Source organism: Microcebus murinus, chromosome 1 (assembly GCF_040939455.1).
Source record: "Microcebus murinus isolate Inina chromosome 1, M.murinus_Inina_mat1.0, whole genome shotgun sequence".
Lineage (NCBI taxonomy): Eukaryota > Metazoa > Chordata > Mammalia > Primates > Cheirogaleidae > Microcebus > Microcebus murinus.
Window position 1 is genome coordinate 163,088,978 of NC_134104.1, and position 26,790 is coordinate 163,115,767.

General features: G+C 42.5%; 1 protein-coding gene across 8 annotated transcripts in view; it reads left to right on the forward strand.

Annotated features, from left to right (window-relative positions):
- PXK (PX domain containing serine/threonine kinase like) overlaps nucleotides 1-26,790 on the forward strand; it is an 85,531-nt gene that overhangs the window by 56,473 nt on the left and 2,268 nt on the right. Inside the window, exons 7-18 of one of the 8 annotated variants that reach the window (XM_012789357.3) lie at nucleotides 103-177; nucleotides 3,857-3,961; nucleotides 4,444-4,545; nucleotides 5,752-5,913; nucleotides 6,342-6,459; nucleotides 7,683-7,761; nucleotides 10,613-10,661; nucleotides 14,484-14,561; nucleotides 15,128-15,214; nucleotides 15,635-15,704; nucleotides 18,369-18,431; nucleotides 23,612-23,650. In XM_012789357.3, the coding sequence (XP_012644811.2) occupies nucleotides 103-177; nucleotides 3,857-3,961; nucleotides 4,444-4,545; nucleotides 5,752-5,913; nucleotides 6,342-6,459; nucleotides 7,683-7,761; nucleotides 10,613-10,661; nucleotides 14,484-14,561; nucleotides 15,128-15,214; nucleotides 15,635-15,704; nucleotides 18,369-18,431; nucleotides 23,612-23,631 (1,008 nt within the window). In that variant the 3' untranslated portion in view covers nucleotides 23,632-23,650. Of the gene's footprint in view, nucleotides 1-102; nucleotides 178-3,856; nucleotides 3,962-4,443; nucleotides 4,546-5,751; nucleotides 5,914-6,341; nucleotides 6,460-7,682; nucleotides 7,762-10,612; nucleotides 10,662-14,483; nucleotides 14,562-15,127; nucleotides 15,215-15,634; nucleotides 15,705-18,368; nucleotides 18,432-23,611; nucleotides 23,651-26,790 lie in introns of those variants that run through there. The other 7 variants (XM_012789360.3, XM_020280402.2, XM_012789361.3 and 4 more) reach the window with 7 other exon arrangements.

The following is a 26,790-nucleotide window of genomic DNA, read 5'->3' on the forward strand; positions in this document are numbered from 1 at the left end:
TTTACAGTCATTTATTTGGACAAATAAAGAGAAAGACTCATAAGGAATTTTCCTTTTGATGACCAAGGCAGTACCCTGAATTATTTCCTCCCATGTTTTCAGGCTGACCTTGGCCCGGACAAGTATTTGTCGGATAAAGATTTTCAGTGTCTAATCAAACTTCTTCCTTCCTGTTTGGTGAGTACAAGTCCTTCTATTATTGTCAGTGATGATCACAGATATGCAATGTTTTTTGTGTGTAAACATGGACAGAAGAGCTGGAAATACTATGTAGCCTAAGACAATAGAAAGGTACAGTGCATTTCAGTTCAGACTGAAATTGTGCAGAGCTACTTCCTTAGATCACAGGCCATTTGAAATGGCATTCATGACACCTGCACAATCCATGAAACGTGGTAACTTAAATATAGCCTTTATATTTTAAGCAAATATCTGAGTAAGAAAGCAGCCACTTCTCTGAGCCTCTTGTTCTTGGTGAGGGTGTTTATATCAGTGGAACTGAAAGATCTGTTTCTATCCTGAGAAAACAGAATTCATAAGGATGTGCATAAGCTGAATGAGGGAAAGGCAAAATAGCCATTTTGCTGCCTGAGTTACTACTCTCACAGGCTAACTAGTTGGCCTTTCAGAGTACATGTCATTATTTATGCTAATACACAATTTGTATCCAGGGCCCTCAGTGGAAAGAACCACACTGATATATTTCAAAATATGTGCACATTGTTTTCAGCAAAGACTAATCTGGCCAGGAAATTGAATTTGTGTTGATCTTCTTTATCTTGCCTGCATGAGGATGTAGGTTCCTAGACTGAGGCACTCATGGACTGAGCACAATTATGCTGACTTGTCCACTTAGGTTGGCGGGTTCATCTTTGAAGATACAGTGTCTTGTCAAACTAGCAAAACTAAGCTTTTAATGAGGTGTAATGTGTGGCCAAGAAAAATGCTACAAACTTCAAGTTTGATTGGGTATGTGACACAGGATGTCAGCACCCAGTTATAAATTTCCTCTTTTCTTTTCTTTTCTTTTCTTTTCTTTTCTTTTCTTTTCTTTTCTTTTCTTTTCTTTTCTTTTCTTTTCTTTTCTTTCTTTTCAGAGACAGGGTCTAGCTCTGTTGCACAGGCTAGAGTACAGTGACGTGATCATACCTCACTGCAACTTGGAACACCTGGGCTTAGGTGATCCTCCCTGCTCAGCCTCCCAAATAGCTGGGAGTATAGGCATGCACCACCACATCCAGCTAATTTTTAAATTTTTTGTAGAGACAGGGTCTCATTATGTTGCCCAGGCTAGTCTCAAACTCCTGGCCTCGAGTGATCCTCCTTCCTTAGCCTCCCAAAGTGCTAGGATTATAGGCATGAGCCACCATGCCCAGCTAAATTTCTTTTAATGAATATGCTTTATTTAAAAAAAGATGAGATAGCCAGGTGCAATGGCATGCACCTGTAATCCCAGCTACTTGGGAGTCTGAAGGAGGATCACTTGATCCCAGGAGTTCAAGACCAGCCAGAGCAACATAGTGAGACCCCATCTCTAGTAAAACAATAAAAAAAAAAAAGATAGGGCATACATGTGGTGCATATTAATTGTAGAAAAGTCAGAAGACACAAATAACCAAAAATAAGAAAATAAAACTCACCTATAATCCCAATCAACCAGAAGTATGAACCAAAATGTTGAGTTGTTACTTTTCTAGAATTTTTATGGTTTTTTTGAAAATTGTTACATACATAGTGTTTTAAAATCTGATTTTTTTTTTATTAATGGTATACCGTGAGTATCTTTAGTTGTCAATAAATATAGTAACATATCATTATCACTGGCTGCATAGAATTATCATTGGCTTTGCCGGGCACTGTGTCTCATGCTGAAAGGATCCCTTGAGGCTAGGAGTTTGAGACCAGCCTAAGCAACATAGCAAGACCCTGTCTCTACAAAAAATAGAAAAATTAGCCAAGCATGGTGGCATGTACCTGTAGTACCAGCTACTTGGGAAGCTGAGGCAGGAGGATTGCTTGAGCCCAGGAGTTTGATGTTACAGTGAGCTATGATGATGCCACTGCATTCTACCCCAGGTGACAGAGTGAGAACTTACCTCAAAAGAAAAAAAAAAGAATTATCATCGGCTGTACTTTAGTTTACTCAGTTAATCTTCTGCTAGACATCTGGATCACCCTGCTTTTTGCTGTTATTTAAAAAAAGAAAATAAAAGCCATAGTGAACAATTTTAGCTAAACATTTGTACCTATCCTTAATTATTTTCTTAAGATACTTGGAATTACTTAATAAGTAATGTGTAGGGAAATATTTTGAGACTACATAAATATCCTGTTCTTTATCACAGTTTTAGCATTCAATGTGATATTCTAACTCTATCATTCTTTCTGGGGTTTTTTTTGAGGCAGAGTTTCACTCTGTCGCCCTGGTTATAGTGCAGTGGTGTCATCAGCCTAGCTCACAGCAACCTCAAACTCCTGAGCTCAAGCGATCCTCCTAGCTCAGCCTCCTCCTGGAACTACAGGTGCACACCACCACAACCAGCTAATTTTTCTGTTTTTTATAGAGACAGGGTCTCACTCTTGCTCAGGCTGGTCTTGAACTCCTGACCCCAAGCAATCCTCCCAAGCAATCCTCCCAGCTCAGCCTCCCAGAGTGCTAGGATTATAAGTGGGAGCCTCCTTGCCCGACCTCCTTCTGTATTTATTAGTTGGCATTCTACCATAAAGAAGAGCTTCTATTCTCCCCTCTTTATGTATTTATATCAGTATGGACTCAAGCACTTTTATTTTACTCATTGAGTTTCTTTTGGAGGTGATGAAAATGTTCTATAATTAGATTGTGTGATGGTTGCATAACTGTGTGAATATACTGAAACCCATTGAATTGTAAGCTATAAATGGGCAAATTATAATGATATGTGAATTATATCTCAGTAAAGCTGTTAAAAAGCAGCAACCATTTTGATGTGATGATCAGGAGAAACTTCATGATCGATTACTCTATTTTCCTGGGTATACCCTTCCACCCCTCAACCCACTCCCTGCCAGCCCTCAAGATCCCTGCATGGCTTAAGCTGCTGTGGGTTCAAATTTTCATGATAACCCCTTTGTGCTAATGAGCATTGAAATACCTGTCTGGAGCCAGTGTGTTTAATGTAATCAAAATTCTAGTAACAGGTCATATGGGTACTTCCCTTTTAGTCATTAATTTGTCTTTTCCCTGCTCCACTTGGTTGACATCAGTATCCCCATCTGAGAAGGACTAACTGTGAATCATCATATTGCAGACTTCTGTAGAAGGGCAGGAAGATTCATGCCAGCTGCTTTGGAAAAGGGCTGAGATGCCAGAAGATGCTACTTTTGCTTGTTTTCTGGCCATCATACTCCCTGGCATGGCACCCAAACAGCAGTGTGGAATGTTAGGCAAAGCTGTGAGCAAAGACACATTTTTCCTGATCTCCACTTGCCTGTTCTGAGGTTTAACTGTATTCTTTACTGATTTGCAGAGGCAGAATATTAAAACCGTTATTCACAAAACTCAGGCTTTTTCTCTCTTCCACCACACTTTTGCCTAACTCTGAGATGCACACACACCAAAGCAGATGCTTTACATACAGAGCTTACCAGGTCAGTTACCCACTTCCTTTTGTCACCACAGTTAATGCCCCTTCCTCCATCGGAAGAAGGAGCAAGTAGCTGATCATCTCACAACTTGAAAATGCCATGTGTTCAGGGAATAGCCCCACATTTGTATGCAACTAAAAGGTTATACTTGACCCTGCATAACTAGACTCTGGATCTAAAAAGACCTAGATCCTAATGCAACTCAATGTGAATTTCTTTTTTGTTTTGGCAGCACCCTTACATCTATCGGGTTACCTTTGCCACAGCTAATGAATCCTCAGCATTGCTAATTAGGACGTTTAATGAAAAAGGAACTTTGAAGGATCTGATCTACAAGGTACTTGTGGTGCAAGTTCATGGTAATAAAGAAGTTCTCAAGTCCCTTTAGAACCTTAATACCTAAGGTTCCAGACACCCTGAGGATTTTATTTTAATTTTTATTTCATTTGGAATTTATTTTTATTCTATTAATAGTAAAAACTCTACCCAGTTTGGTTAAAGAGCATTCCTCTCCAGGGAAGGCTGAACATTTAATGAGTATATTCATTACATTATAGGCTGCTGTCTTAGGTCAATTTTAAAGTTTGTATCTTACACTTAAGAAAGCAATACTGAAGAATTCTAGCACCATGCAAGACTTTGGGGTCTGCTAAGGCCAAGACTAGCCACATCTTCACTGGGCTAGAGAAGGGATGGAACCCAGGTCAGCCTCTTTCTATCAACTACACAAACCGTTGTATTTTAAAAACCCATATCCTTCAGGCTGGCCATCTCTGGTGCCCCCAGCCTTTATAAAGTCTTGCCTCTTCTTTTCCAAAGGCAAAACCAAAAGACCCATTTTTAAAGAAGTACTGCAACCCTAAGAAGATTCAGGGCCTTGAACTCCAGCAAATAAAAACATACGGACGACAAATATTAGAGGTAAGAAGTATTTTTATTTAAGTTGCATTAGAATTTCATCCAAAATCATATTATGCTTTAGGAAAAGCTCTCAGGCAATATCCAAAATGGCTTAAGTTGTCTGATTACTTATAAACTGATGGCATTGTCATATTTTACTCCAACAAGCAAGTATTGAGATTAAGGTAACAGTAATTTAGATCTACAATATTCCAAGAGATTTAGCTATTGGAATTTAGTGTCTGAGTTTAAGAACTTTATTGTGTGGATATCAGCTTTTGTATTATTTTTGGTTGATCTTTATCTTTGTGCCTAGGTTTTTATTTTGTTATGTCATATACATACCCATACGGCTCCCTTACAGAAGCGTGGCCAGCAGTGAGCGCCTTTCCCACGTCACCCTCTAGATAGCACTCTCCAGGCTTCTGGGATTGTGCAGCCTCATCAGTAATAGCCAACTTAAGCCTAATCCCCCATGCTATATGTATATTTAACTACAAATTATATGCATGTACAACTACTAATATTATTTTGAACATTTTAAGTTTAAAAAGAATAAGATTTTTTTAAAAGCAACAACTAAAAAGAGAAGTTGTAATACTTTCTTCCAGTCCTTGGTGGGTTTCCCTGGGCTGGCACTGCGCTAGCTCACCAGGCCTTTATAAGGCTGGATTCAGCCATCTCTATTACTGGGTGAGCCACTGTTTATTTAAATGGCAGCTGAAAAGTTTGCCTCTTTTTGTGGGAGCTTGTTGTGTGTTTCTGTTAATCAACAGCTAAATATATTCTGAAGAGAAATTGGACTAGAGATATTTTTAACTCAACTCTTTTTTCTGAAAGACTGGCCGAAGCTGATATGATAGCTTTACTCATCTGTTCAGGAGGATCAAGACTTTTCCCTGAAGAGAGCCGGCCTACTGGGATCAGGAAGTGCTTAAAGCAGAGCCTTTTGTCATCAAAGCCATTGACTCTAAGCAGACAAAGGCTGCTTTTCTCTGTTCTTTGGAAAAGAAGGAGCTTGTTGTTGTCTCACAGCCTCAGCTGGAAAGCATTCAGCTTCACTTCCTTTTCCAAAGAAATGGGTGTAGGTGGCATTTTTCTTCAGGGATCTCCCCAGTGATCTGTTTGATTTCGTTTCAAAATATATTGACTAGAAAAACAAAGTTTAACTTGTCTTGTATCTGAGTGAGTTGGCAGGAAAATATAACCTATACATTTTTTTAACAGGTGCTAAAGTTTCTTCATGATAAGGGCTTCCCTTATGGGCATCTTCATGCCTCCAATGTGATGCTAGATGGTGACACGTGCCGGCTGCTAGACCTTGAGAATTCCTTATTGGGCCTTCCATCCTTCTACCGATCTTATTTCTCACAATTCAGGAAAATCAATGTAAGTTGCTAAAGTAATGAAGCAGCAGATTCACTGCTGGGTATAAGTTATCCCCGTGGCAGGCCCATGCCCATGCAGGAAACAGGCACTGAGCTGTGAAAGGTACAGCGGGGGTAGGCTTTGCCCCTTTCCCCTGTGTGCCCCATGGAGCACCACTGTGGTTCTCAGAGGCTAAGTTTGAAATCGTGGGTGGGGTAAGGAGGAGAGTAGAAGCACTGATTGAAAACCTTGGAGGGTAGGACCAAGACCTCTGGTCAGAGCAGTACCTTGTGAGCTTTTATAAAAGGCTTTGGAGTTTCATTTTCACCACCAGTTAGGAGTGGAGCTACCCTCAGCCTTATTTCTCAGAGGAAGCCTGGGGCTGGAGCATTGGGATCCACAGAGCCAAACTGAAGAATGAATGTACTGCTGCTCTCTTTCTTCCACAGACGTTGGAAAGTGTGGATGTCCACTGCTTCGGCCACTTACTATATGAAATGACTTATGGACGCCCACCGGACTCAGTGCCTGTAGACTCCTTCCCTCCTGCCCCATCCATGGCTGTGGGTCAGTATGGGACGGGGAGGGTTCTTCTGGGCCCTGGTGGTCTGTAGAGCTACTCACCTCTTTCCGGAGTCCAGGAAAGACCCAGAGAAAGTTGCCATCCTCCCCAGCAGAAATTCTTATCCAACTTAAAAGTGGATAAATTTGAGTAATTTACTTAAATGTACTTCAGTAGAAATTGAGATGGCTTGTCCATTTGTCAGAATATCTGAAATCTTCCAGGAACTTTTTGTAAAGTGCATCAGAATTTTGGAAGCAGGAAGATGTAAAGAGAAGTATGGCCAGTGTGTGTCTGATGCAGAGGCAGAAGCCAGGGCCAAGCAGCTGAAAGCCAATCTTGAGGACACAGGCAGGTATCAGACCAAGGCTGCAGTGAGATTTGCAAGGAACAAGAGAGCCATCGGCAGGAGGCCCAGTAGATAAGAGCCCAGTGAGCCCAGACGTAGGGCAGGCAGACAGAAATGCAGACACCCAAGCAAATTGGGTCCAGAAGCTCTTTCAGCATTAGAGCTGGAGGACAGGTGAGAGGCACCGTTAGGAAGGAGGGACATAGGAACTGGTGCAAACTCATCCAGGGACCCTTTTATTCCCTCAGCTCAGCACTCTTGGCCAGAGCAGGGGGTGGGGGCTAGTAGCCCTTGGGCCACTGTGCCTTGGAGGCATTGAGTCAGACCTCCTCTACCAAGTGTTACTGTGTCAAATGAGGCAGTTCAAGAGAACAGGCTTGGGGACTACTGTGTGTTGCATTTAAACAGCTGAAACTGAACAGTGACCTGTGAGGAGGAAAATCTGGCCGCTTGTTTATAGCACCCAAAATGTTGGATGATGAGATATCATCAATTGGCATTTTGTGTGCTGGTTTTGATTAGTAGCAGGCAAGCAGCAAAATGTCTTTCAAGTTCAGAATTTTACTTCTGTGTAGTGTTTACTTCTCTTTTCAGAGAACAAACACTTTTATGAATGATATCTTGAATCCTTCCTCCAACTACCTTTGAAATGTATCCAGCTTTCTGCCAGCATGTGGTTTCTAAGCCCTTTCTTTTGAGTCATCAGTAGCACCAGTGTTGCCCCCCACCCCACTACGCCATCGTCTGTGTGCGAAGAGCTTTGACACTGTCCTAATCAGCCTGCAGACAGTTACTGCAAAGTGGTATCAAACTTTTCATCAGCAAGTGGATTTGCCAGTGTGTTCTGTGGAACTAAAATGTGTATCTGTTCATTTCAAGTGGCCGTGTTGGAGTCTACGCTGTCTTGTGAAGCCTGTAAAAACGGCATGCCTTCCGCCTCCCGGCTCTTACAGATGCCGTAAGTTAATCACATGCATTGGCTGTAATCTTGATGACTGTGTGGAACACTGGACCACCGTGCCCAGGCACCTGGCACTGTGGTAAAGACTCATTGCAGTCGCCGCAGAGTCAAAGTGACATGGGTGCTCGCAGCATGATATCATGACACTTTCTTTGTGACCTCTCTGCTCTTAGTCTGATTGCTGTCCTTTGACATCAGTGTCATTTTCACATGTGTCTCTCCTCTGTCAGTGTCAGCAGTGTGTGTGTATATATGTGACAGGCCCCAGCTCAGGAAATACCAAAGAAGGGCCCTCCCCAGTATCTCTCTTTTCTGGCCCAGGATCAGCAAGCCAGTTGGCCCCATCTGTGGATAGCTCACAAGTCACGGGGCCTTGGAAGATCTGCCCTCCAGGAAAAGGGCAACATGTTCTGGGCCCCCGTGCTTTTGTTAATTACTCACTGAGTACTATTTATTAAACATCCAGCATATACCAGGCACTATGCTAGGGGCTTAGAGCTCAGAAGACATTTTCTCTTAAACAGGGTTATGAATACTTCATCAAGGCAGTTGAAATAGTGGTTTGGGGCCTTTCCTTTAGGTACATTTTCTATTCCTTCATGAAGAGGCAGCCAGAATGGTTAAGAAGGATGCAGCTGGGGTGGATCCCAGCTTCACACTTCTACCTGGGTGACCTCAGGCAAGGTTCTTAACCTCTGGAAGTGGCATTTCCTGAACTGTAAAACGGGAGTGATGATAATGGTCCCCACCTCAGAAGATGGCAGGATTCGATGAGGTGATTCCTAGGACAGTGCCAGATACTTAAGCAGTACTTATGAAGTGTTAGTTATGCTTAATATTGATTCAGCTTATATTTTTAGAGTATGATGTACCAGGCAATACCCCGTGCTTTGTCCGTACCAGCTTGTTGTGTAGCAGATATACAACAGATATTGGAAACAATAAACAATATATGTGGAAACAAGGTGGGGGCAGCTTGAAGTGCATGCAGTCAGAGTTCAGAGGAGGCAGCGATGCCTTCAGATTCCTCGTTCTTTCTTCCCACAAGTGTTTAGAGAGGTTCTACGAGAGGCCAGGTGCCATTCTCGGCCCTGGGTAGGCTGTGATGACTAGAGGAAACCAAGCCCCTGCCTTGTGGCTATGGCGTTCTAATGTTCAGCAGACACTGGCACATCCATCTCCAGTCCATAAACCATTACTCACAATGTGAATATGGAAAAATAGATCCAGTTTGGAAAACAAAACAAATTTCTCACAAACTTTTAGAACAAAATGCACTTCTATAATAGTTAGAGAATGGCCTGTATGCAGGTTAATTTACTTGAGTTTGCATTTGCACTCCCCACTCCAAAGCTCTCACATTTTTCTCCCAGTCTTCCAGTTCTAAATTGAATCCAAGGCCAGGCACGGTGGCTCCCACCTGTAGTCCTTGCATTTTGGGAGGCCAAGGTGGGAGGATCATTTGGATCCCAGGAGTTTGAGGTTGCAGTGAGCTATGATGATGCCACTGCACTCTAGCCTGGACAACAGAGCAAGACCTTATGTAAATAAAAAGAATTCAAATATTTTTTATTCACCTAAGTCTTTATATCCTATGGGCTTCAGCCTTGCATAGAACACTTGGAGAAGTGTCAACTACGTTCCCTTAAAATGTTCTGTTGTCTGGAAGTAAATGGGCATGTGGCCGAGGGACAGATGGACTCTGGGGAGCACTGTGGGGAAAAGTTGACCCTGTAATTTCTACTTATGTCTTTCAAAAGTGGAATATTCAGCCAGGTGCATTGAGATGTGCCTGTAGTCCCAGTTACTCCAGAGGCTAAAGCAGGAGGCCTCATCCCCCTTTTTTCCAAGACAGGGTCTTGCTATGTTGGCCAGGCTGATCTCAAACTTCTGGGCTTGAGCTATCCTCCCACTTCAGCCTCCCAAGTAGCTAGGATTACAGGTGCACAGCACCATGCCCAACTAATGCTATTATTTTTAATAACATATTTTTGAAGAGAGAATTGATATACTCTAAAAACTGCTATTTTTTAAAATGAAGCATGAGAAACACTTAGAAGAAAATTATTTTCTTCTTAGATTCCAATCAGGACAATTCCTTTCTATTTACTTGAACATTTTTGAGCTCTAGAATAAATTTTGTCCCCTTTTGAGGCAAGAACAAAAGAAGAAAACTAGTTATTCTGTTTAGAAATGTCTACTGCGCACCTAAGAGGACATATAGGAATAACATTTATTGGGTGTTGGGCAGGCGGGAGGGGGGAGGAGGGAATGGATATATACAAACATAATGAGTGAGATGTGCAATGTTTGGAGGATGGTCACGCTTGAACTCTGACTCAAAGTTGGGGGGCATGGGCAATATACATAACCTTAACATTTGTACCCCCATATATGCTGAAATAAGAAAATATAAAAAATAAAAAAATAAAGCCAATAGGAAACAAATAAACAACAATAACAACCAAAAAAAAAAAAAAGAAAGAACTGTCTACTGTGTATATTATTTGCAATATTTTTGCAAATTATTATTTGTAATATTTTTGCAAATTAGTATTTGCAAAATTATCTTTTTAAAATCTTATATTGCCCAACAGTGGGGAAATCACCTCCAGTACACAGCTGGCCCAGACCCCTGGTAACACAGTGGGGAGGGGGCCACATTGGGAGCCATACAGATTCCTTTGTGTGGTGATAGAGTGAAATGGTGGCTTGGTCTCAGAGGCTTGGGATGTGGGGCAAGGGAGGGAGACCTCATGGGCTAAAGGTGTCTTAATCTGCTTTAATCCTATTTTGAGAGTGCGTGTGACTCAAGAAAGATTTGTTTGTTTGTTTGTTTTCTTTACAGATTATTCAGTGATGTTTTACTAACTACTTCTGAAAAACCACAGTTTAAGGTAAAGCAAATTATATCACATTTTGGTTTGTGACATAACTAAGTTGACTTTGAAAGTTAGCTTTTTAAATTTTTTTAGCCTAAAAAGGTATATAATAGGGAAAATTTGGAAGTGATATAAATGTCCTAAATTTAATAATTTATAGTATCTATTTGATAAAATATTTTTATCTAATAAAAGTAAAATTTATAAAGACATTATAGTAATATGGAAAACTATTATGATCTGGGCTAAAGTAAAAAGAAAAAAGATAGCAGTTACAACAATATATCTGTATTTATTTATTTTATTGATTTATTTTTTGAGACAGAGTCTCACTCTGTTGCCCGGGCTAGAGTGCCGTGGCATCAGGCTAGCTCACAGCAACCTCAAACTCCTGGGCTCAAGCGATCCTCCTGCCTCAGCCTCCTGAGTAGCTGGAACCTCGGGTGCATGCCACCATGCCCTGCTATTTTTTTCTATTTTTAATAGAGATGGTGTCTCACTCTTGCTTGGGCTGGTCTTGAACTCCTGAGCTCAAGCAATTTTCCCACCTTGGCTTCCCAGAGTGCTAGGATTACAGGTATGAGCCACTGCACCTGGCCTATATCTGTATTTAGAAACAAGATTAGAAGGAAGTCTCCTGGGAAGCAGTGGTGTTGTATGTCACAGAGAATGGGTTTTGGAACCCAAAAAACCAGATTAATGCCTTACTCTGCTCTTAAAGTACTAGCCATTATCTATTGCATGATTAGTCAACCACAGCATTTGACAGTTTGGGCCAGATAATTCTTCGTGCTGGGGTCTAGCCTGTGCAGTATAGGATGCGAAGCAGCATCCCTGACCTCTGCCCCTAGATGCCAGTGATACTCCCTGCCTTCCTTTTCTCACTGTGACAAAAATGTCTCCAGACATTACTAAATGTCCCCCGGGGGTGGTGTACAAAATTGCTTCCAGTTAAGAGCCACCGACAAATAGGCAAGTAATCTTTGAGTTTGTGTGTACTTATGGGCAAAATTGGTGAGTCATGCTTGTCTGCTGTCATTAGACAGCTGCGATCATCTGTGTAAACTTGGTCAGGGCCTGGCTCTCATCAGTGCTCACTGGCAGTGTGATTTGGGTGGGAGGTTGAAGAATAATTCTCTCTCTTTTCTCTATATTCTAAAAGAACATGTAATACTAGTATGATGAAAATAAATTTAGAAAGCAAAACAAAAAGGAAAGCCAAGATGAGGTTAGAAGATTAAATAGGTGAGAGAGATACTTTCTTCTGTCCTATTTGCTTGTCAGAGGAGTTCTGACAATAGTAGCTTCTTTGGATCTGAAGTAGTAAAAAAAATTTATATTCTTTTCTTCCTCACTGAAACTTCTTGGGAAATGTACTCAGCCTCCATGCTGAATTGCCTGCTCAGAGAAGAACAAGTGGGCAACATTTGACAGTGTGTGTGCCCTTTTATACATTTGGGCTTTTGAACCATGTGACTATATTGCTTCCTCAAAACATTTTTAAATTTAGAATTTTTAAAGAATAATAGGCTGGGCACAGTGGCTTACACCTGTAATCCTAGCACTCTGGGAGGCCCAGGTGGGTGGATTGCTCAAGGTCAGGAGTTCGAAACCAGCCTGCCCAAGAGCAAGACGCCGTCTCTACTAAAAATAGAAACAAATTAATTGACCAACTAAAAATATATAGAAAAAATTAGCCGAGCATGGTGGCGCATGCCTGTAGCCCCAGCTACTTGGGAGGCTAAGGCAGAAGGATCTCTTGAGCCTAGGAGTTTGAGGTTGCTGTAAGCTAGGCTGATGCCATGGTACTCTAGCCCGGGCAACAGAGTGAGACTGTCTAAAAAAAATAATAATAAAGGTAAAAGTTCAACATGATCTGGGTGTCTTATTTTCCATGCTGGGACTCCTCATGGTTTGAATAGAAATGGTAGACTGAGAAGTAAACTGAGTCTGGTCTATTGTTACAAGTGTTTCCCAACAGGAAAAAGTTTACTCTTGTGAAATTCAGAACATAAATCTTTCACAGAGAAAGTCCCTCTGAAATTATAAAATATTATTATTATTAGAATTTTTGTGTGTATTCTAATAGGGTTTATGTATTTTTTATTTTTAATTTTGGTAAAAAATCACATAAAATTTATCCTCTTAACCATTTTTAAGTGTACAGTTTAGTGGTTTTAATACCTTCACGTTGTGTGTAACAGATTTCCAGAACTTACAAACTGAAACTCTATACCCATAGAACAATTCCCCATTTCCCCCTCCTCCTGGCTCCTGGTAACCATCATTCTACTTTCTGTGTCCATATTTTGACTGCTCTAGATATCTTATACAAGTATTTGTCCTTCTGTGACTTATTTATTGCATTCAGCATAATGTTCTCAAGGTTTATCCATATTGTAGCATGTGATAGGATTTCCTTCTTTTTTAAGGCTGAATAATATTCCATTGTATGTATGTACCAGATTTTATTTATCCATTCACCTGTTGATGGACACATGGGTTGTTTCCACCTCTTGGCTATTGTGAATAATACTACAGTGAAGATGAGTGTGTAAATATCTCTTTGTGATCTTGCTTTTAATTCTTTTGAATATATGCCCAGAAGTGGAATTGCTGGATCATACAGTAACTCTATTTTTAGTTTTTTGAGGAACCTCCATACTATTTTCCATAATAGCTGTACCATTTGACATTTCCAACAGCAGTGCACAAATTGGACAAGGGTTCTAATTTCTCCACATCCTTGCCAACACTTGTTATTTTATTTTGATAGTGGCCATCCTAATGCATGTGAGGCAATATCTCATTGTGGTTTTGATTTGCATTCCTCTAATGATTAGAGACATTGAATATCTTTTCATATGATTGTTGGCCATTTGTATATTTTCTTTGGAGAAGTGTCTATTCAGGTCCTTTGCCCATTTTTTAATCGAATAACTTATTTTTTGTTGTTGAGTGTAGGGGTTCTTTTCTATATCTGGATATTAACCTCTTATCAGGGATTATATGATTTGCAAATATTTTGTCCCATTTCTTGGGTTGCCATTTCATTTTGTTGATAGTGTCCTTTGTTGTATAGAAGCTTTAAATTTTGATGAAGTTTAATTTAGTTTTCTTTTATTGCCTATGCTTTTTGGTGTCATATCTAAGAAATCATTACTAAATCCAGTGTCATGAAGCCTTCCTTCTGTGTTAAAATAAAAGGAGTTGTATAGTTTTAGGTCTTAGATTTGGATCTTGAATTCATTTTGAGTTAATTTTTGTATATGGTATAAGGTAAGGTCTAGCTTTATTCTTTTGCATGTGGATATCCAATTTTCCCAGCACTGTTTATTAAATATACTGTCCTTTCTCCAGTATGTGTTCTTGGCATCCTTGTCAAGGATCATTTGATCATATACACAGGGTTTTTTTTTTCTAGGCTCTTGTTCTATTCCACTGGCCTCTGTATCTGTCTTCATGTCAGTACCATGCTGTTTTGATTGCTGTAGCTATGCAATAGGTTTTGAAAACAGAAGCTATGAGGCCTCCAACTTTGTTTTTCTTTTTTAAGATTGTTTTGACAATTCAGAGTCTTTAGAATTATGTGAATTACTTGAAATATATATCATGTTTATTTATATTTTAGTTTAATATGTTCATGGCTAAAAATTGCTAGAGAACTGAGCATATTAGGGATACCAAAAGTGGTGCAGATAGAATTTGAGTGGATAGTTTTAACTGATTTTATTCCAGATGACTTCTTGGTAACCAACTACTCCTTCATTGACTCCAGGACTTGGGAGAATCTCCAGCTACTTTATTCAATGGATTATATACTTTCTCTTCTTTCAGATCCCTACAAAGTTAAAAGAGGCATTGAGAATTGCCAAAGAATGTATAGAAAAGAGACTAACTGAAGAACAGAAACAGGTAAATTGATAATAGTTATTACCTTTTAACCTTATGGTGTTCCCATTCTCTGCCATGATGTTTACAGTGGTTGACTTTTAATGGATTGTTCACACTACAGACATTTTGTGCATACTTACTCTCAGCCAGGCCTGGCCCAGGCTAGATGCTGCACCACAGAGCTGAATACTGAGCAGTCCTGCCCTCAAGGAGCTGAGTCAGTGGGGGAAATAAACATGTTCATCAAAGATGGTCCTGCTTTATGATCAGGGAATGGAGGTGGTTGGGGCATTCATGGTCCTTGCTTTCTCTAACAACACTTGGACCACATTCTTCTTCTGTAATATAAAAGAGAGAAAGGCAGGAAGGGAATTAGGACAATGAGAAAGGTCTTCATCCTCTGGCATACTCTTCACTCAGACATCCAGACCCATGCCAGGAGGTAGACAGGCTGAGCATGGAAAGACTTTTTTTTTTTTATCCAAAATGAAATTGGATTTGGCAAAACATGTTGGAGAAGATTTTCATTGGGAAACTGCCTTACATGAGATATGCTTACATTTGTGATGAACTGTGATCTCTTAAAGATTCACCAGCATCGAAGACTGACAAGAGCTCAGTCACACCATGGATCTGAGGAAGAAAGAAAAAAAAGAAAGATTTTAGCTCGAAAGGTAATAAGCCTGGTGTCTCTATGAATTCTTGACTACATGTGAAGAAAGTTCTAGGTTAATGGTGCATATTTAATCACAGGTTTTGTACTATATCTCCTTGAAAGCTAAAACTATTTGCAGATGACTGGTTTTCAGCTTTTAAAAAAGGGCCATGTAATAATGAGCAGAGAAATGGACCATGTAGTTTCCTGGCTTACTGGGCTGATTATGGCATCATGTAATTGGAGGAAATAATTGGCCTGAGATAGTAAAGTCAGCATTCTTGGTTTTATTTCACCCTTTAGTTTTGCTTTGTGGCTTCTTCCCTGTATTAACTTATAGGCCAACTATGACCTTGTCTGTAGCTGGAAAATATTTTTATTCTCACTCCAAGCTTCAGTGTATTCAGTCTTTGCTTTCCCCCCTTTTTTATTCTTGAAGAAATCAAAACGATCTGCTGTTGAAAATAGTGAAGAACATTCAGCAAAGTACAACAACTCCAATAATTCAGGTAACTGGTTATAGATTATAGTGGGACCCAGGACCCAGAAGTCAGAATTAGGAGTCTCTGGTTGGTTAAGAGATTCTGGTGGCCAAAGACCAGGCAGTATGGTAATGAATGCAGAGAACAAAAACACTCTGTCTCTAACAAAGGATTGCAGCAGCATTCATGGGCTCACAGGACTCAGGTGCTAGAAGGCACCTCAGAGGTTTTTATGTAGGTCTTTTCTGATGGCAAGACTTGATCAACCAAAGGCACAGAAGCATTAGCCATGGAAGAAAAACCGACCTGACAATGCAAGGCCTCCTGGCTTTTAGTAAAGCCCACGTGAACAGAAATGATCTTAAATCCTGCCCTCTGCTCTAGACCCCACATGGTGGGAGGATGTGCCCTCCCCCGTGGATTAAGGAAAGGACTCAATAGTGTCTGCAGATGGCAAGAAGCACCGTTCCTGAAAGGCCAAGATGGTACAGAGAGTACTGTCTTGAGCTGGTGTCGTCACTGCCGCTCTCAGCTGCCCCTTACCAGCCCTGCTGGCTCTGGGCTTAATGTCCCCATCTTTGGAAACTGGAGCCAGATTGAATAATCCCTGGGGGCCACCCACTTCTTCTAGTTTATGAATCTATGAAGTAGAGTTCCACATAGAGAAGGGAAGGTTTTATTCTAACCCTGGCAGCTTTGGCTTAGTCCTGGAGGGCTAAGGGAAAGGGATATTTTGGGGGATTGAGGGATAGCTGATTATACTTTTAGGCAGAGGAAGGATCTAGCAGAGAAGGAGAATCTGAAGATGCAAAAAGGGAAATGATTGGGGAGCTAGAAAACCAAGGGTTAGCATCAAGAGACCAGCTGTCAGTTTCAGCTTTACAGGAAATCTGTACATCTTCTTTTGGAGACAGGAGAGAAGAGTGGCAGGTGAAAAGGCAGAGATGTTTAGAAGTGGAAGGAAGGGAGGAAACTGAGGGTGTTCAGGAAGGGATGTCTGCCTGGGGCGGGAGGAGAAACTAAGAAGTGCACCAGATGATTAGGCTGCAGCCCTGAGGCCTTGGGCGAGCTGGGGAGAATATAGGTGGTGCGGCCTGAGCTGGAAATTAGTGGAGTTGGAAGGAGAGAAACCATAGACTCCAGAGGGAGGGTGAGAACCATGTTGACACTACTGCAGGGTCCAGGCTGGACAAGGGCTCAGGGAGAGCTACAAAAGAGGAGGGGAAGTCACATGCCCTGGAGGTCCCAATGAGGACCAAGGCATTATCCTCCTTGGGGATAAATGCTGTTATGGCTGGCAGGTCATTTCAGAGTTGAAAGTCTGTTTTTTTCCATGGTTGTTGGGATGGACATGGACCAGTCCTTGTCATCATTAGGCTGAGACTCAGGTCTCCAACCAGCAGTCATTCTGCCCAGCAACTCATTCTTTAGTGAAAAAGCCTTGACTCTGTGCTCGCTACCTTCCTGAGACCCTGTCTGCCTGTAAAGCTCTGTGCCACATGCAGCTAGGTGGAACTTCAATGACTCCAAGACACTTTCATGCCCTCAAGGAGTTCAGAAAAGTGAAGTAGCAGTTGTTGATGGAAATGTACAGATCATTCCCAGACCATACTGGTATCACAAGTTCAAGCTTCTCCCTATTAAAATCTGTTAACACGATAAACAATATGAAAACAGCATGCATTGAATTTTAACTCCTTTTTCAGTAAAACACGTCTCGCATTTTATAGGGAGCTGAGAGAATATTGCAAATAATGGAAAAGTATTAAACTGGAGGGAGGTGTGGTTTAATTAGGACATTTCTCATCATGCCCAGTGACTGAGGCACCAACACGTCCAGTGGGTAGTGAGTGAGGTGATGGCGGGAGGCTTAACCAAAACAGCTAGTGGTGGCTTCTCAGGGGCATGAGATGACAACCCTACCTTTAGGTGCATGTGCTTGACAGCCCAGGAAGCACCACAGTAGGGAGCTTTGATTAACAGGTAACCGTAGGATCTCCCTACTCGGGAGGGGCCTATCACCATAGAAGAGGATTATGTAGGAACCTCCTATTTACATCGGGCCAGGGGGATATTTTCTAGGGATTCTAAGCAATAGGGAGATGCTGAGAACTTGGGAATATTAGAAATATAATAAGGTTACTAGGTCCAGAAAAAGCCTGCAACGTAGGGGATTTTGCACATTGTCCTAATGTAAATAAGGATATTTATTGAATTTCAGGTAAAAAAAAAAAAAAGGCCTGGGAAATCCACAAACTAAATAGCCCGGCCCTATCTAATGGTGAAGGCTTTCTATAGTGAGCTCTTGCTTCTTTGGAGGGCCCCACCAGGCTGCTCTTCGCCTCTCTGTCCCCTGTACCACTTGTGGCCACTGTCATTTTTCATTCCCTAGGGGTGCAGGGTAGGTCAGGAAGAGAGACTGCAGCCAATTGCATAAGCCGTGATTGTGCAAAGCTGCTTCCAAACCAGGCGGGCTGTGGGGAGCAATGGGAGGCCTGACGAAGTGGCCAACCTGCACTGGGGTGAAAGCCTGTCGTCACTGAGTCCAGTCTCTGAATTTTCTGTCCCTTATCGCCTTGTTCCACAAGGCCCACGTGCTAAGCCAAGTGTAGAGTTTCAGACAATCTTGGGCCACATTCCGAATGTCTGCATTTGGTCCCCATGAGGGTGTTTCTCTGTGTCTTGTCTCAGCAGGATCTGGGGCCAGCTCACCTCTCACATCGCCGTCGTCGCCGACTCCCCCCTCTACTTCAGGTTGGTACTGGCGGCAGTGGCCTCCCTCCTCCCCGCGAGGAGCCGCTGTTTCCCTGCCTGCCTGGCCCAGGCACTTCCGGGTCAGACGGCCGCAGCCTTCTGAAGGGAGCCCCTGGGAGTGCCAATCAGTAGTGTCATGGGGAAACAGGTTCTAGATTTCCAAGCGAGGAATGAACCTGGTGTCAGGCCACTGGCCGTCGGCGGGCTCAAGCTGGCCCTGTGCCGCGGCGCCCCGCGGGCGCTCAGCAGAGCCGCGGGCCTGGCGCTCCTCGGGCCAGTTTTGTCCGCCGCAAAGCTGGTGAGACGCCTGGGTGCACGAGTGAAATAACCGCCGAGTTTCTGATTTTCCATAAGTGTTTACACTCTCTTCTGCTTTGTAATGCATTTAATTGTCTGGATATTTTTCTGTCATTAGCCTTTGTGAATTAAATCAGATACTATACGTTTTGTTGGAAAAATGTAAAAACAGTTTATCTTGGGGACTATTTATAAAAATAATCTCTAATTTTATGGAGTAGTCTTATAATACTATCTTTCCTTTTTGAACTAAGATCTCTCTCCCAACCATATTGCAAGCCTCATAAAAACACATTGGGGCACCAGTATCTCCTTTTGCTTCTTAAATGAACCAGATGTTCTAGATGTCCAAGGAGCTGGTTCTGCCACTCAAGCTTGCCGGCTGTGCTTGGAAGGCTTCCTACAGCTGTTACAAGGGAGAGTCATTGACAGGGGGTTGACATATCAGTTGACACCATATTTATTAACGCTTAAGGCAGCACCCTGGAGCTACCAAGAGCCTTACTCAACTACTCTCAAATGCTTCTTACTGACCCTCCTAAAAAATTGACACAAGCAAATGCAAGGGGACTAGTTTAGATTACTTACTTCTGGCTAGTGGGTGTCTCTTCTCACTGGCTGAAGGTAGTTACTGGCGGCTTATTGCAGAATGTTCTGAGGCCAGGGCCTGTTTTGAGCAGCAAAGTACTTGGCTCATGAGGATAATATTCTTGTCCCTGTCTGACTTTGTCAGCAGATTTTACAAAAATGCCCCCAAATATTGATCAAGAAGTGACCCGTTTAGGTTGATCAGAAATTTCTGGCAGTCCACACCCCAGACTATGTTGAGCCATTTTCTAGAAGATAGGATATTAATTTAACTCCACTTGGACATATTAAGAGAATTGGAGAAAATTAATGAAAATGTATAAACCTCCTTTAACAAGCGAGGTGTCTATTTAGTGTACCCAGCACCTTGCTGTGTGTGTAGATGTGGCTCTGGGCAGTTAACTGACAGTTCTCATCTTTAAATGCTTTGGGGAATTTACAGTCTATTTGGATTTTTAGGGAGAATTCTCTAATTTACCTGTGCTTTAAGTGGGAGCTTTCTCACGCAGTGGCAAGTTTGCATGAGATGAGGTAATTTATTCTCTCATTTTAGAATGAGAGAATAAAAAGAAGAATCTTTTGTAATTAGCATCAATGTTGGACAAACTTTGTCTGAGGTGAGTGAGAGCAGTAGGGGCATCACTGTGAATTTAGTAGTGCCCACCCTGAAAAGGAGTCTTGAGGATTTAAAGGGAAAAATTGTGAGGCGCCCAGGACAACGCCTGGCAGAGATGAGAGGTTCCGGGCAAACACTGGCTCCTCCTTCCCTTTATCTCCCTTAATGTTGCTGCTGATGAAATTGACTCAGACTGCACTCTGACCTCTGCTGGGTATTTCTTATAAGGCAACTTATAAAAACGATGACTAATACTTAGCACTTGCCTGGCAATCTGGCATTTCAGGCCCTAAACAGGGCACCCACAGAGAGTTTATTCATTCAGGATGTAGTCAGGGTACATTTATCTGGCTTTTTGCTGGTCTTATGTGTCTCACTTTGTCTCTGCACATCGCCCATCTTGCGGTAGGAATCATATTTACTCTAATTTTTATCTTCTAGGCCAAGTTTATGGTTTTTTAAAAAAGCATGCTTTATCTGGGATAAAAGTTAAGGATAGTGTTTTCCAGCCTTATAATGAAATGCAGTTTTCAGAAATGAAGAAGAAGTCTTTACTTTCAAGGACTAGTATTAAAAAAGAAACCCTGCAAAAGATAGCATCTCAACACAACTCAACCTGGGAACCTGTAAGGACAGCACTGTGGGTTGCAGAACCTAAGCTTGAGGGCCATGAATTGCTGGTTCTGGGACCTTGGGCAAGGCACTTGACCTCCCTGTGCTTCAGGTTTGCCATTTATACATGAGGATAATAGCAGTGTCTGCCTTGTCCGGTTATTACGGGAGTTCAGTGAGTTCCATATGTAAGGGGCTTAGGACAGTGCCTGGCACTTAGTAAGCCCTCGGTATGCCGTTAGTTACCAAGTCATTTCCACATTTGGGTTTTGGTTACCTGTAAAGAGCAGAAAGGTGGAAGTTGGAGGCTCTCACAGTTCTAGTGTACTCTAAATCCGCTGTGGACTCTGCCCTGTGGCAGTTTGCTCAGCAGTAGATCAACAGCGATAGAATAGCATAAGCAAGCTGACTTCTACAGCAGTGCCTTTCTTCCTGAAAGCATCTATTTTAAGCACATTTATGGTAGCTAAAGGTGATCTTAATCTCAGTTTCTTTCAGTATGGGGCAGAAGTAACAGAAGTTTCTAAATAAAGGAGCCTTGCCCTTATGAGCTCTTTCCAGCAGTTGTGTAAGGGCTGGTGCCTCTCCCTCTCCTTATAGCTACTCCCTTTCTTGGGGCCTCTTCTTGAGGTCCTTACAAATTGATGGGACAAATATCATTTCCCTAAGTTTGCTGGCAATTCCATTGGGTGTGGTGGGATTCTCTAATACTTTTTTGCTAAGACACCCTATCTTTTTCAGGGAGAACATTCCTTGCACTTTCTTTTCTGCTAAAGGTTGTTTCCTGCCTCAGAAAGGTCACTCTTTTAAGAAATTTAAAATTCTTTATCCTGACTTATTTCATGGTAAATGTCACCAACTAGTGTTTATACTCTGTATTCATAGGGCTGAGTGGTTTAAAAGATCTCCATTTGCACACACACAAGTATTTCCTCACATCCTCCTTAGAGAGCAGACACACCTGTTGTCTTGCTATCTTTTTTCTTAAAGGGGTTTGCAAAAGAATATTTTAGGAAAGCTAAGTAAGGATATCCTAAATTGTTATAGTTATTTAAAATAATCATAGCCAACATATTTTGAGCACTTATTTTTGTGCCAGGCATTGCTTAAGTGATTTATAGTCATTGTTTTGATTTGATCTTCATGAATACTTTCCTATACTATCCACTGCACATAAACTCTAGCATGGCTCCTCATTACAGATGAAGAAACCGAGACTCAGTAGAGTTAAAAGACTTTGGCCAAGGTCATACAAGTTAGGAGGGTTGCTAGAGCCAGAATTCTAATTTCTCTGTCTTTTGTTCATTTATCCACTGATTTATTGAGTGCCTGCTTTTTGAGGGGTATACTGCTGCTAAACACTGTGCTTGGCTAGTGCAAAAAGAACCCTAAATGTAGAGTCAGTAAACCTGGGCTGGAGTCCTGGCTTCCTCACTCTACTGCTTTCTAACTGTGACTTTGAACAACTAATTTCCATTCTTTGAAGCTGTTTTTAAGAGAATTCCTGCTCTTTATTAGGTAGGTAGTATATATGGCAAGGCTGTATAAGCAGTAAAGTACTACCAAGTATAAGCTATGATTGCCTTACAATCAGAATTCTAGCCCTTCTTGCATGAAGTCTATATTTCGAGCAATAATTTTGAGGAGATAGAGCTGGCAGTTTGCAGAAAACCCAGTCCATAATGAGTGGAGAGAAAAAGACGTTTTGAATCTGGAGTGCTGGAGGAGGGAAAACAGTGCCTTGTGGGCACAAAGAATGACTGAGAGCTTAAAAAACAGAAAAGAATGTTAAGAATTAATAAGGAAATTAGAAGATAAGGAGATTTCCAGTAAAAAATAAAAAACGAAAACAAGCAGACTTAATAAGGCACAAAAAAAGAGATTATTTATTTATAGTGTTGGAGCTTCCAGAATTTGCTTAGCCAAATTAAAGTCTGAAACCCATTCCAGGCTCAAAATCGATGTCTAGTCATAAGAATTGCCTGTCTTTCTTATAAGCCACACGCATGCAAAGCAGTGGCCATCTTTGGTGTGAACCAGCCCTGCCCTGCAGTGTGCCTCTGAGGAGCGTCTGCGCTTTTGCCCGCTGCGGCAGGCCCACTCACGTCCCTTCTCCCCCACTCCTGTGCCCAAGCCCCAAGTGTGTGAGTTCTTCCCAGAGTCTGCCCCCACATCCTTGTTTCTTCCAGAGCTGCCCCAGATCTGCGTGGTCGGCCTGCCCAGACCCGTCCCACGTTCAGCCTCTTTCCCAGCCTCTTCCCTGGGGAGAGGTGGTCATTAGGAACTTTCGGATTCACTGTCTGGGAAAGCATGATTCTTCACATTTTACCTAAAATCTAGTCAGTTAAAAAGAAGATAAGAAAGCATTTGCCTTGCTTTCTTTTTAAAAATAGTTTGGTAGCCTTAAGTAAGTTTCACTGCCCAGTTCAGCCTCTAGACCACAGCAGCCTCTGGGGCAGGGGTCCACAGGCTCCTGCTTGGGAGGCCACCCGCCCAGGAACTCTGCCCCAGACCTGCTCTTGCTCTCCCCAATGCTAAAAAGACAAGTCTTGTTGTGCTCTAGAAGCTTGCTTGGGAAAAAGTGGTGAGTTTTTATTTTTCTCCCTTCTTGATGAACTGTCCTTGTTTAATAATAGAACTAAGTATACTCCTTGCCTCCATTCTGCTCTTCAGAGTGGGTAAGACCTTCCTGGCTCTTCTGAAGTGAGTGTTGTACTTGTAAATAAATAAAAATAGCACCGAACTGGCTCAGAAGAAAAAGAATGTGAAGAGGAAAGTGATTCATTGGTTGCTCCATTAGTACATTTGCCGTGTCCTAGAAGGGCACAATAGTGTTTACACTATTAACCAGTACATTTTGTGGTTAATTTAAGTGTATCCCAGTTTTGCAGTGAAAATAATCAGCATGTGATTCAGACTAATATTTTATTGTCTGTTACTGTTTGATTAAATGACACTAAAATTGGAATAATGATTTGTGTCCTCTCTCTCTCTCTCTCTCTCTCTCTCTCTCTCTCTCTCTCTCTCTCTCTCTCTCTCTCTCTCTCTCTCTCCTTGCCGTTTTCAGTAGAGCATGCACCATTTTGAACGTGAATTTTCGGTAAAGTAACCTATGCTGATATCTCTAAGTTTAAAGATGCTCTGTTTCTGTATGTGAAATAGAACCCAATATGTCTAAATCACTGAAGTGATAAACAAGTGGGAAAGCAGATTTGAGAATATTTTCTTATCTGAACATTTAAATGAAATACAGCATCTTTAAAAAGGACTCAAGTAACTTCATCTATATTCATTTCATTTTCATCATGACCTTCAAAGTCTTCATTTTCACTCTGATTTTAGTTTTAAAATACAGCTCTAAAGCCTGCAAATCAACTGTATGGCACTTTGATGTATTTTAATTTTGGAAACATGACTCTTGAGGTCCCATTGCTGCATTGCTGCAAAAATGTTTGTTCCTAGTTGCTGTGATGAAGAATTAGGCAGTGAGGTCTTGGTTACAGAGAGACAACTTACTGACTTTTCTACTAATCATGGGGAAACAGTTATTTTTTAAGGATCCTTAATAACTCTCAAGTGGGGACCTGAGTGCAGCCTCCTCATCTGCCTGAGGCAGAAGGCGAAGGTGGCTCCGGAGAGCTGGGGGCTGCCTGTTTCCGAGGGGAGCGAGTAGGCCTGGTGTTGCTCTAGTGTGGTCTGGTGGCCACTTGGCCTCCCCACCTATACGTGTGGACCACAGAGGAACTTGGAGCTATGGAGAGCTGTAGACTGCCCACTGCTAACTGCTAAAATTGGCCTGAGGAGAGGGGACCCTGAGATGTCCTTTCTCCGAGTCTGTCGAGCATGTTCCTGGCATGGCGCTCCTTCCTAGATCTAACCTGTGCCCTGGCCGCAGCAGTCTGTGTCGTCTTTAGGGCCTCTGCTGGATTGCCAGATTCCTGTCTGGTTTGGTGGAGGGGATTTCGAAGGGGGTAGAGTAGTTGACGCTTATGGTTTTTGTCTAAGAAAAATCAGATGGAGAAATCAGGACTGACCTGGTTATAACTGAAGGTAGGCTGTTGTGGAGCCTCCCCTATCCTGGTGTGAGTTCAGTTAGCCGTCAGTCTCACATGGGCTCCGTCTGCTCTTGTGTGTGCACTGCGGATAAGGCCTGTTGGAGGCCTCTTGGCAGGAGGAGCTCACTGGTGTTTTGGAGATGGAGGGAGCTCAGGCATCAGGCGGTTGTTCAGGTTTGTTACAAGCCAAATTGCCAACTTGCATTTGGCCTTTGTTCCCCCTGCCCCCAGCTTCCCTCCATTGTTGCCATCATGTTGTAGCTTAAGCCCCAATCCACCTTTAAAGGAAGCTTGCAGACAATGGAAAAGGCAAAAAGAAAGAGCCAAAGACAGTCAATGGGGCTTGGAATCAGAGAGTGTGAGTCCCAGGTCTGTGTTCCTGCCTCCTCCCGTTTTGACCTTCTGACTCCCAGACCTCCCCTCCCCTTCTAGAGTGTTCTGAGCTGGTAAGTTGGGTTCTGGCCTGCCTTGCCCTGACTGTACACTTTAGGATCCACCAGAGTGAGGAAGAGTGGACCTCCTGGGACATCAGCCCCTGTGACTGGCCCAGCACCTGCGAGCAGACATCAGGGTGGCCTTGCTTTTACCCTGGATGAGCAGCCTGTCCTCCTGCGCAGCCTTCAGCATCCGTGTGCTTCACAGGCACAGGCTGCCCTGTAGGGCTTTAGTAGCTTATTTACATGGCCTCCATTTTCAAAGGGATTTGTTTAAAATAACAATAATTTCACCTTTACTTGGAAAATGAAGATCCATTTACTGAACCCCTTTCCCAACTCCCAAACTCTGGTAGTGAATTTGCACTTTTAATGTTGAGTGCCAGCCAGGCGCAGTGGCTCATGCCTGTAATCCTAGCACTCTGGGAGGCCGAGGCGGGCAGATTGCTCGAGCTCAGGAGTTCGAAACCAGCCTGAGTGAGACCCCATCTCTACTATAAATAGAAATAAATTAATTGGCCAACTAATATATATATACAAAAAATTAGCCAGGCATGGTGGCGCATGCCTGTAGTCCCAGCTACCTGGGAGGCTGAGGCAGGAGGATTGCTTGAGCCCAGGAGATTGAGGTTGCTGTGAGCTAGGCTGACGCCACGGCACTCACTGTAGCCTGGGCAACAAAGTGAGACTCTGTCTCAAAAAAAAAAAAAATTTTTTTTTTGAGTGCCTGCTAATGAAGCCAAAGTCAAGCATTGGTTCTCTCTGAGGGCAAGCAGTTTTGTCCTATGCCAAGATGACAGCCTGTACTCCTGACCCAGCCCCTGAGGCCTGTCTCTAGCCCCCCAGAATTCTCACCTGGAGGGGTAACTGGTCTCTTGATGGCTGAGGCTATGCCTCTAGTAGAACCCCCAAGTACTGCTGCAGCCCAGAGTCTGTCTTCTGTCCTAAACCTTGCAGTGATTCTTCTGCCTTGGGTCAAAGCACAAAGCTGGGAGGCATAAACCCCGCAGCTCCTTCTGAGAGCTGAGCGCTGCATGTCAAGTGCAGATTCTGCGGCCCCTTTCTAGCCATTGGGTGGGAGTGCCTGGGAAAGGGCGTTGACTCACCCCTAAACAGGCAGAGCTCACTTGGCCCTGCAGTCAAGAGACTCAGTTCCAGGGCCTTCAACAGAGGTTTCCCCACCTCCTTGTATTTCACTGGTCACTATGACATCTTTATTCTCCACAGTTTTCTCACCCCAGCACTTACTACAGGCTTACATAAAGCCAAGAACATTTTCCTACAGTCCACTCTAGCATCGAACATGATAGAACTTCATTCAGGAGTTGTTGTGTAGAACCAATGAAAATTCCATTTTGTTCATTTGTCTATATCTACTCTTCATTTGCATTGCTATCTTATTTCAGAATTCCAGGATTGCAGAGCATGAGTATATGTATTTGTGTGATTCTTTAATTTCAGCTGCCTTAGGTTTGGGTAAAGATGTAAAGGAAGGTAAGTGATTTTCTATGAATTGTAAGACATTAGTTACCTGTCATGCTTGGTGAAAATGATGTCCTTATTTGTGTATTTTATTGGTGATCCTGAACCATCATTCATACAAACTCAAGTAGTGAAAGGTATCTTTACCTGTTTCCACCACAGCTCAGTAGCAGTTTGGGGGAAACCACACAGCGGACCATCTCCCTGGTGTAGCCCTGAGAGGGCAGAGACAGCAACAGACAGGTGGAGTCTCAGAGAGCTTCAAGGTTCACAAG